This window comes from Pangasianodon hypophthalmus, chromosome 6, assembly GCF_027358585.1.
Source record: "Pangasianodon hypophthalmus isolate fPanHyp1 chromosome 6, fPanHyp1.pri, whole genome shotgun sequence".
In the NCBI taxonomy this organism is placed as follows: Eukaryota; Metazoa; Chordata; class Actinopteri; order Siluriformes; family Pangasiidae; genus Pangasianodon; species Pangasianodon hypophthalmus.
In genome coordinates this window covers 21,920,749-21,932,708 of record NC_069715.1, presented here as the reverse complement: position 1 = coordinate 21,932,708, position 11,960 = coordinate 21,920,749, and the positions used below count along the sequence as shown (strand labels likewise).

The 11,960-nt window shown below is 37.9% G+C and overlaps 1 protein-coding gene across 1 annotated transcript in view; it reads right to left on the bottom strand.

Annotated features, from left to right (window-relative positions):
• Nucleotides 1-1,587: 1,587 nt before the first annotated feature.
• The window catches only part of zbbx (zinc finger, B-box domain containing), a 50,910-nt gene continuing 40,537 nt past the window's right edge, over nucleotides 1,588-11,960 (bottom strand). The window contains exons 17-18 of the mRNA XM_026914293.3: nucleotides 7,013-7,165; nucleotides 1,588-2,158 (exon numbers count right to left, since the gene is read on the bottom strand). Of these exons, the coding sequence (XP_026770094.3) occupies nucleotides 1,902-2,158; nucleotides 7,013-7,165 (410 nt within the window). The 3' untranslated portion in view covers nucleotides 1,588-1,901. The remainder of the gene's footprint in view (nucleotides 2,159-7,012; nucleotides 7,166-11,960) is intronic.

Here is an 11,960-nt window from a genome sequence, read left to right as displayed (position 1 = left end):
AACCTCCTTTCCATCAATGGTGAGTGGTGATAGGTGGGGCCTGGACCTCCTGAAGTCCACCACCATCGCTTTTGTCTTGCCAATGTTCAGTTCCATTTGATTAAGTTTGCACCACTCAGCAAAATTCTCCACCAAGGCCCTGTACTCCTCTTCCTGCCCACCTCTGATGCACCCCACCATGGCTGCACATGAACTTCTGCACATGACATGACTCTGTGTTGTACCTAAAATCTGAGGTGTACAGATTGAACAGGAAGGGAGCCATTACAGTCCCTTGAGGGGCCCCAGTGGTTCACATACTGCCAGTTAGGTTGTCTATTATCCATGAGATGATGGATTCATCCACCTGCATCAACGGGACTATCTCTCCTAACAGTTCAGGCTGACTGGTGTTGAAAGCACTGGAGAAATTGAAGAACATAATCCTCACAGTGCTGCTTGATGTGTCCATGTAGGAGTATGCCCTATTAGCAGATTGATTACAGCATCATCCACACCAATGCCATCCTGGTAGGCAAGGGTAGTATTTTGCACTCAAGTCTCCATCATTTAACAGTTGATAACTTCAACAAAATATACTTCTAGTTAAACTATAATGAATTCAGAAATGACTCTGATGTTAATATTCGTAAGTTGCTCATAAGCTCATAAGTTCCTGGTTACATAATTGCACTTTTTGACTATGTAGTACAGGGAAATTATTTGCAATCACACTATCCAGTGTCACTCAGATGAGGATGGGTTCCCTTTTGAGTTTGGTTCCTCTCAAGGAATCTTAATCATATTGTCTCAGGGAGTTTTTCCTTGACACCATCGCCTCTGGCTTGCTTATTATGGAAAATTTATAAATTTAAAATTTATATCCACAATCTACATATTTCTCTAAAGCTGCTTTTTGACAATATCCATGGTTAAAAGCTCTATACAAATAAAATTGAATTGAATTGAAGTATTGAATCGAAGTCTGATACTGATTTCTGCCTGCTGGTAGTGCAGTAAGTGATAGCTAATACTGCTAGCTAAGTTATCTTTTTTTTGACATTGAGGGCATTGTGAGCTTGGCAGTCGCATACTGTAGAATGCTGCCTTCATACTAGCACAGAAACGTGTCTACCGGGCATGGGTCACTTCAGAATGAATGAAAGAAGATGCTGATTAATACTACTTACACTATATAGCCAAAAGTATGTGGACACCCGACCATTATGCCCATATGAGGGACTACCCCAAACTGTTGCCACAAAGTTGGACGCATATAATTGTCTTTGTATGCAGTAGCATTAAGATTTCCCGTGACTGGATCTAAGGGGCCCAGCCCAAACCTGTTCCAGCATGACAATCCCCCTTGCACACAAAGTCAAGTCCATAAAAACATGATTTGCCAAGGTTTGTGTGGAAGAACTCTAGTGGCCTGCAGAAAGCCCTGACCACAACCCCATTAAAAGCACTCAATTAGGATGAATTGGAATGCTGACTGCATGCCAGGCCTCCTCGTCTGATATCATGTTCCACAATCTAGTGGAAAGCTATACGGTATCGCATATTAAGTGACAATATACCCTCTTTAAAATGTACAAACTAACAAACTAACTAACAAACTAACAGACTTTAAAAGTCATGATAACTACACCAACAGCTAGCTAACTAAAATGAATTGAAAGACTAGTTTTAGTTATATATTTTATAATCCTCTGTGTAAATAATATTTACATTAGGGTTGAGCATGCATTTCACAACAGAGTGAGTAAATGGTCAATTATTATTGTGATATTGATATTGAGAATTAATATTTGCACATGAAAAGTATATTACAGTTTATATGAGAAAAAGACTGATTATGTTATTAAAAGATTTAATCATGCCAAAAAAGCTACTATATGGATGCAAAATTTGAATATATTTCAAAAATCAGTTTTTTTTGTCCAATTTCTATTGTCTGTATGTCCATCTGATACAAATAAATTTGGCTCAGCGCTCATCCGTTTGAACTCTTCCTCCAGAGAGGTGATGGTGAGCAGATCCTCCTCATCCTGTTTGATGTGTGTGATCTCGGCTTGCTCCACGCTCTGAACCTCCAGGATCTCCAGAGCAGCACGTGAAATGGGACGAGATGCACACATAGGACGAGAAACATTGTGAGTGACTGGAGCAGAGGCACCTAAAGGGAATGAGAGGAAGATAAACACACAGTGAATGAAGAGAAAAAACGAGGTAGGAGAAAAAACAATAAAAATATAAGAAGACAAGATAAGAAAAAAAAGGAAACAGAGAAGACCAGATTGGAAAGAAGAGAGACAAAAGATGGCATAAGAAATATAGAGGACAGTGTAAGAAAGGGAGAGAAGACAGGATAAAAAATCAAAAAAAGGAATAAGAAAAGGAAAGAGAAAGCATTTGAAGAGTAAAGAGAGAAGAATAAGGGCATGGACAGAGGGGAGAGGGCACTGGAGTAAAGGAAGAAAGATAAATCACAGTGATAGCGAGTAGAGAGTAAGAGAGACAGAGAGATAGGCAGACAGTATAAAGTAGGTGGTAAACGAGTGGCAGCAGGTCAGCTGTGTTTTTGCCCCTCAGATCTAATCAAATAGAGCAGCAGGAGATTTCTGCCCTCCTCAGGCAATCACACACACAGACACACACACACACACACGCGCGCACAGACACTGTACCACAGTACAAACTTGTTGAGAAAAAGCAGTGAAGGATACACCACACACACACACAGACACACACACATGTACACATATACTGTACAAGCCTGAAAGAGGCTGAAAGAGCAGTGTAAGATGTAGGAAACACACACACACACCCCGACGCACGCACACACACACACACACACACACACACACACGGACACACAAAATCACATTGCATTGTGCATCCCAGACAATATCAAAGACCACCTAGTCTCCAGTGTTGTCAGTTTTGAGGTTTTCACACAGAATCAAGCTACTTTTGAACTGTTCATCCACACTGTTATTATATGTTGATTTTTTTTTGTTCCACAGTGTTATGCATATATTATATTGAAACTTGCATACGTGTGTCATATGCACGTTTCTTGTTCTCATCATGAGCTCTGCTCATTACTATACGAATAAATGTGCTAGTGATTTGGTCAACTCATTCTCAGAGCTATTCTTTATTTATGACAAAACGTATGTAATAATACTAGACAATTTTAAGACCTTGGGGAAATAAACTATAGAAAATTGTTTTGATGCTGCTTCATTAAAAACTACTGCATCACATTACAACTCATTTTGCAATGATAGTCCTGAGGGTGGGCTTTAAAATAGTGTATGGGTATGGAAGGGGCAGATATTAAATATGGTAGTGTATACTCATTAAATATGGTAGTGTATACTCAGCCATTGGACAAGACTATTAAAGGAATTATTACTATGCCTATGCAACTCACATTGTATTTCTATTTTTACTTCCTTCTCTTTTTTGTTTGTGACTTTTTACAGCACATGAAACATGAATAAATGAACAAACCCTGCACAAAATGCTGCAAAGCCAGATGACAGTATGAGTAATGCTTTTATCGACTGATCTGAGTGCCTGGTGGTTTATTTAGGAAATGATGGCTAAAATGAACACTTTTACTGATAAATATAAAAATATCGTTGAACTTTTTTGTTTGCTATTGGCTAGTATCTTTGGCCTGGTTTTGAAGTGGAAATGAGTTGCTTTTGGCAGATATGGAAATGTGATCACACAGCAGTGAAGGCACATTTGAAACACATGAAAAATACCAGGTGTGAACGCTTATCCATCTTGGCTGTCCACTTGTGATTGGATCAGCTGAGATGGATGTAAATAATGTGAAGTCTAAATAGGGCCTGGAGGAGGCAGAAGGAAAGTAGTGAAGGATGTAGAACACACACACACACACACACGATAAAGTCCACTTGGTTTAATGCCATTTCTGACTTCTAGTCCTAGTCTTATTTTAGTTCTCTGCTATTCCTACTTCTTGTTCTAGTTCTAGTTCTAGTTAAAAATAGAACTGAAACCAGAACTATCACTAGAACTTGGATTAAGATTAACTAGAACCATAACTGGGAGCAGAAATGTAATTATTACTAGCAGAACCATAACTATTAACAATACTACGAATAGAACTCGAATTTCGAATAGGACCCTAAGTCAATCAAAGATCAGAATTTAAATTTATTTTTGGTTCTAGCTGTCTTAATGTCAGGTCTAGTCTAGTTCTGGCTTTAGTCCTAGTGTAATTTTAATGCAATGTCCAGGTTTCGTCCTGTTCCAGCTTTTATGTCTAGTCCTATAATTCTAGTCCGAATCAAAGTTCTTAACCTAGAGAACACTGATCTGTTCTTGGACCTAGCACTAATCCTGCTTAGTCTTGGTAGTAGTTCTAGTCCTGATAAGAGACAATTAGATTTCTTAGAATTCTAATCCTAGGCCTAATTCTGACCAAATGCCTGGTTCTAATTCTAGTCATAGTTTAGTGTACATTATAGAACTCATTTCAGTCTTAATTCTAGTTCTAGTTTTCTTGGTCTCTAAGCTACTTCTGATTCAAGTTGTGTTCAGGAATCGTGGAGTAATGATGCCTCTACAATGTATGTGTGTGTGTGTGTGTGTGTGTGTGTGTGTGTGTGTGCGCGTGTATGTGTTTTGGCCGGTGTATTAACATCATCAGCTCTGCTTTAATCATATAGTGAGGATTGTAAATGTGCTCCAGTAAATCACACCTACGGTGAACAATTATGTGCTTCCTGCTGTTGTCTTTGCTGTTATCAATATCATCAGTGCAGTGATCAACACTCTGTCTGACTAAGTGGACGAAGCATCAAGTAAACAGTGTATTCAGTCTTGCTGAAGAGATGCTGCATAAAACATTAATCAGATTTTGACACTATAAATCTAGATTAAGTCTCATGGAGTGTTTAATCTGTCCACTGGGTAGCAGTTCAGGAAGGTGGAGGAGCCTTTTATTTTTCTGTCATACTGAGTTATTATTTTGGAAAGATGTGATATTTTTTGCCTGAAGAAAATAAGAAAAGTTGTCATGTGCTCCCATTGGGCCTCTTTTATCAATCTTTTAGTAAAGTTAGTAAAGTGTTTGAGTAAGCCAAACCAAACGAAAAACTTCTGCCGGATTTAAGAAAATTTCAGAAACGTTGATATGCTGATGAAAGCCAATCATCTGTAAATGATCAGGTGCATGCACAGCACAGATGATTTGCATTTGGTGACATCACAAAACTCCATAAAAGGCAAATCTCACACACTCACTGTGTACAGTATAACAGTGTAACAGCATTTGGACGGCCAAAATCTGGAGCTAAATTATGGAAAAGGTGAATTACATGTGAATTAAGTTAGGTGAAAAGAAAATGGTTTGACATGAAAATATCTACTGATCTACTGCACCCAGGTGATCCGGGACACCAAGCACCACACACAGAGAGACTGCTATGTTTAATTGTTATTTTTATTCTAAGCAAGGTGTCTCAGTAACTCTTGGCCTGAAATCCCTCACCCCCTCCCCGATACCATATTAGAAAAGCAGAAGGGCATGTGTCTGCAGGAAGCAAATGGTCCGCAGCACACTAGGGAGTGTATGACACATTGTGGCTTGAGACGTACCAGATCAGTCACTTATCGGTCACTTAGTGCTGGCTCTAATGAAGTGTTCACGCAACATTAAATGAAGCTGCCTCAGCAAATGTAACCAACTTATACACCGCCTGAGCCCATCTATATTTATTTGTCTGAATTTATGGATTTTTGCTGGTTTGCTTTCTTGATTTTTTAAATTTAATATTCTTTTAGTTTTTTGGAATGAGATTTATATGATTTGAAGCTGATCAATTGAAGTTTACATTAGTTAGTCATCTTATGCGTACATTTTCACACACTCAGGAGCACAAGTAGGATATGAACATTTATCTGAAATTATGGGACTTTCATGAATAATTTTCAAGTGCTCCTGTGAACGCTAGAAAATTTTACTAATTTACAATTTCTAATAGCTTTAATTTGCTAGCTAAACTAATGAAACACAAACTAGCTAGCTACTTAATGTCAGATGGTTATAGATGGACAGATAACGTTAACATTACCATTACCTATTTGGCTGGCTAACTTTAGTGTAATGCGATGTTTGGGTGGCTTGCTATGTTAGCTAAAATTACTAAAATATTATACTGTTTGAAATGAGTATTTTGTGCTAAGTACTACATCAAACCAAAGAAGTAAAAAGAGAAGCTCGTGGTTTTCATATGTTGAGAGGTGAGAGGGATGCAATCGCAGTTAAAATGTTTATTTGAGGCAGGCAGAAAATCGAAATCGTGAATCAGAGTCAAAAACAGGAAACAGGCAGAGGTCAGGCGATGAGCAGAGTACACTGAGCTAAGGCAAAACATGAGAATCAGGAGGCTAGCAAAAGTCAGGTAAGCAGGACAGCAAATACGGAAACAGAAAGGCTTGGTACAGACAGGTGGTTAAACACTGAACAATACTCCACAGAGGACAAAGACACACGAGGGTTTAAATATACATACTAATTAAACTTAAAACAGGTGCGAGTAATAGAGACACATGAGGAAGACAACCAATAATAGGACATGGGTCGAGACAAGGCATGAATTAAAAAAAAAAAACACGTGGCAACATAAACATAAGACAATCCAGAAGAGCGTGCCGTAGCGCTGCGAGCTGTCATGACTGCTGTGGCCGACTATGATTTTGTAAATGCTGCAAAGCTGTAAAGCTGTAAAAATGTATGCTTCTCATGTAATTTTTGCAAATATCTATTCACACTCTCAGTATGTACCTTTGAGTGTTACTGTGTGGAGTTACAGCTTACTATTTTACATGTGTAGGTTCCTCACATTATAACTGCAACTCGTAGAAGTTTCTTGTTTTGGCCCCGCCCCACTCAGCTCAATTGTCAGTTTCCATGCAGGGTTTCTGATGTGTACATTCAAAATTTCCATTAAAGTGCATAGAAACTACATAAGAGACATCACACCTGATTGACCCAGCCTCCGGGATGGCTCCATTTTACTGATTGGTGTGACAGATCGCGAGATGATGCTGATTGGCTGGTTGTTAATCACAACACCAACAAGCTTTGCCTCTGCGTGATGTTGAAGGCTGCTCTCTGGCCTCCAGAGACTGTCACCTACAGAGAAAGAAAGACAGAGAGAGAGCAGAATCATTGGCATTATTCTAATGAAGTTTAAAAAACGTGTGTGTGTGTGTGTGTGTGTGTGTGTGTGCGTGCTTCTGTCTATCCATCCACCTGTCCTTCTCTGTCTGTCTGTACATTTACCTGTCATTCTGTCTGTCCATTCACCTGTTTATTTTTACTTGTTTTCTATCTTTTCTAGCTTGTATGTCTGATGAGTTAGCTGTCCATCTCTTTTTCTGTCTGTCCGTCCATTCACTTGTTTCCCTATCTATGGCATTTACTTAGATCTGAATTCCAACTAAAGCAGTTCAACCATAGATAACAATAAAAATCATTAGACTCTATTACATAATTCCTTGTTTTCCCAAGTGTGCTGTTTCCAGTATCCTTTTCTGTGAACCAATTAGCCTGATAGTCTATACTTGACTTTATGAGTGGCGTTTATGAGAACAGTTTTGTTGAAGTCAATCTGCTTGTAAAGATGACGTTTGTTGTAAAAAGCCATAAACACACCACATGCTCAAATCCAACCCCCTGCAGCACTACCATCTCTTAGATTAGCTTTTGTTAATTAATTTATGTCCCTAAGTCATAGACATACCAAAGTTGTTTTTTCCTGAGATTTAGAAAGTTGAAGACACAGCCAGACACTACATATTAAGGGAGCAGCACAGTGTACTTTCAGAAGAGAGAGAGAGAGAAAGAGAGAGAAAGAGAGAGAGAGATGCATGCATACAGAAAGACATGTCTCTGGGGTTAATGCATGTCTCCTTTCTCTGTCTTAAACGCCGGCTATAATTAAGCCATTTTCCAGCTCAGTGGTCGCTGCCCTTGTCACTGTGCTCAGGGGAATGCGAGCTAGAGAGAAAGACCAATAAAACCTATTAGATCATGGCACTCTAAGGAATAAAAAAGGGATGAGAAAAAAGAGTGATGGATATATGCTGCATGGAAAAAAGAGAGGAGGAAAAAGCAGACACTGCTGACAGGGAAACATCACTCATCTGACCTTTCCTGCCTCTCATTAAAGCCACGGTTTGATACATAGCATCTAAAAATGAGACCATTAGAGCTCTGTTTATCTCCATTGACTTCCTCCATATTGTAATATCGGCAATCTTAGAAAGTACTAATGGAAATATTAGTGTTTACATTCTAACTAATGCTCTCTTAAGAGTAGCTCATTAAGCGTGGGGAGAATGGAACAGGGGAATAAATGGATATATGAGAGCGGCATAATCTGCACAGTGGCTGTTACCCTGCAGTATTTTATTGGGCAATTCATCTAAACCTGGAATAATTAAGGTCTGAATACCACAGTGCTGTAAAAAATAAAGGTTTTAATAATTTATTTATTTAAAATTAAAAAACAAAGCTTGTAGCAAAAAACACCTGGAGGAAATAGTGGCCCAATATCCAATACAGAGAGCTGTTTCAATACCAATTATGAATTAGTAATATGCGTATTGTTTCATTGATTTATAAGAGTATAAATATATACTCTTTTTTTTTGCAGAATCTGCAAAATGCTAATAAAAAAATAAAAGGGATCACAAAATTGCATTTTGTTTATTTAGTACTGCCCTGAATAAGCAATTTTACATAAAGGATGTTTACATATAGTCCAAAAGACAAAATAATAACTGAATTTACACAAATGAACCAGTTCAAAAGTTTACATACGCTTGATTCTTAATACTGTGTGTTGTTACCTGGATGATCAACGACTGTTTTTATGTTTTTCCTGAGGAGTTAATCCACCCACTCAGCTTAATAAAAATCCTCAAGGTACTGTGCATTATCTGGTTTTGCAGCATCTTCTGCATTTTTGACCCTTGTCCAACAGTGGCTATATGATTTTGAGATCCATCTTTTCACACTTAGGACAACTTAGGGATTCATGCACAACTACTAAAAAAGGTGCAAACATTCACTGATTCTCAAGAAGGCAACAAACAACATTAAGAGCCAGGGGGGTGTAAACTTTTGAACAGGATGATCTGTGTGAATTTTTTTTTTTTTTCTTCTGGGAAACATGTAAATATCTTATGTAACTTCTGAAGAGTGGTTCTAAATGAAAAAAATAAGATCTTTAAACAAAATAATAACAATTTACACCAATCATTTTGTTCAAAAGTTTACATCCCCCTGGCTCTTAATGTATCGTGTTGCCTTCTTGAGCATCAGTGAATGTTTGCACCTTTTGTAATAGTTGTGTACAAGTCCCTCAGTTGTTCCTCAGCGTGAAAAGATGGATCTCAACATCATATAGCCTCTGTTGGAAAGGGGTCAAATATGCAGAAGATGCTGGAAAAGCAAAGAATGTGCAGGACCTGGAGGATTTTTCTGAAGAACAGTGGGCAGTTTAACTGCTCAGGACAAACAAAGGACTATCACAAAACATAAAAACAGTCACTGATCATCCAGATAACAACACACTTTATAAAAAATCAAGCATATGTAAACTTTTGAACTGGTTCATATGTGTAAATCCAGTTATTATTTTGTCTTGTGGCCTATATATAAACATCTGTTATGTGAAATCACTGATTCAGGGCAATACTAAATTTAAAAACAAAATGCAATTTTTATGATCCCTCATTTTTTTTATTTTATTATTAACATTTTTCAGATTCTGCAAGGTGTATATAAACTTATGACCACAACTGTAAGAGTAGCGTGGCATAGTGTGCAGAGGGTATTGATTCAGGGTACCTGATCCTGGTTCTCCTCCTACCTCCCAAAACATGCCAGTAGGTGGATTGGCTATTCTAAATTGCCTCTAGGTATGAATGTGTGTGCAAGGTGTCCTGCTATGGACTGGCATCCCATCCAGGGTGTATTCCCACCTCACACACAGCGTTCACTGAATAGGCTTCAGATCCACTGCAACCCCCCAACCAGCACCGCTATTACTGAAGATGAATGAATGATATATATACAGTACTGTGCAAAAGTCTTAGGCACATGCAAAGAAATGCTGTAGAGCAAAAAAAAATAGCTGTAGAGCCTTCAAAATAATGAAATTAAATGTTTCTACATTAAAAAATACCATAAAGAGCAGTAAACAGTAATAAATGAAACAGAGTCAATATTTGGTGCGACAATCCTTCGCTTTAAAGATATAGTAGTCTCAGGTACAATGTGGCAGTTTTATAAGGAAATGAGCTGTAATTAGCTTTACAGAGCATCTTGCAGAAGCAGCCACAGTTCTTCTGGAGACTTTGACTGTCACACTTGCTTCTTATTTTTGCCACAAAACCCAGCAGCCTTCATTATGTTTTTGTCTGAAAAGTGGTCTCTTATGTAATATGTTGCTTTCTTTACTGACATACAAACATTTTTCTGTAACATTTAATTTTGTGCTGGAAAACTAATGTTTGGAAATCTAAAAAGTTTTTGTACTGAATCAATAATGTAGAAGTCATAAAATAAAAATCTATGAGAGAGAGAGAGAGAGAGAGAGAGAGAGAGAGAGTAGCATAACTAATGTTAGTGTGTGGATGTATTTTCTAGAGTTCCTTGAAGAATCATTTCCTCTATTTTCTCTAAAACGTTGCCTTAGCTTACCGGATTATAATGTATTTATTTCGTTTAGTTTGTACGAAAGGTTACTGCTGAAAAAAAGTCACTGTTGTATCTAAAGTGTTTCTAGAAACTACATGTCATGGTAGATTATGCACTCAGATGGTTAACTGCACAAAATTAAAAACATTTGATTCTATTATATATCTAAAAGAAAGGGCTTCAAAGATAAGTCATTGCAAGTCTTTGGTGGGAGCTTAGATTTGGGGAGGATGTGCTACTTCCTATCACCTTCTTAATCTTGGTCTCTTACATGTGCAGTATATGTGTGGTTCACGTGGCAGTGATTTGTCCAGCTTTTGTTGTTCAATCCACTATATGATGGTTGCTAGGTGTGCCTCAGTTGATTTTACTGCAGGCTTCCCTCTGGCACCTAGCTCCAAGATACCATGTGGTTTTTTGTTGAGTTAGATTCAAAATTGAATCTAAGTTTGAGAGATTTTTTTTTGTGTGTGTTAGATTAAGAAAAGCCTACAAACATCAAACATACTAGATAGTCAAGTCCACTAGAGGAAAACTAGCAGGCTATAGGAGCAAATGAAAGATAAGCTTAGATTTCAGGGAAAAAATGGTTTCATAAAAAGTACTGAATTTCTAAAGAAAGATTGATACTTTTCATACACTTCAACACTAATGTTTGAGTAAATGGGTGCCGTGGGTATAAGTATGAAACAATACAGCGTGTCACCTGAATCAAGTTCTGCTTTGCCGCAGGGCTTTGGGTGAGAGTAATCTTCCTTAAGTCTCTTGATTGACGACAGTTATAACCACCCTTGTAGAGAATGAACACATTTAGGCACATTTTTTTAAGATGAATGAGAATCAGACCGGTAATGGCACCATTGGGTTAAGAGACAGAGCAAATCAGAGATAGGATGATATGTGAAGAGCTTCCTAGGCTAAAAAAAAAAGCCTCTATCTGTATTGTATTATTGTCTCAAGCCTCAAGTCTCAAGTGGGCATAAAGACTCTATTAACTCGTCCTCTACCATTTTGGCCAAAAATAACATAAACCTTGAGGACAGCAATAGTGTAGAAAGGAATAAAGAAAATACAGCTTGTACCAAACTCCACCGGGTAACAATCTGATTTGATTTTGAACACACACACACACACACACAATAACATGATGGTGAGTACAGGAAGTGTTTGAAGAGCTCCCTCAGATAATGCATCCTCCATTTATATCATAATATTGTCT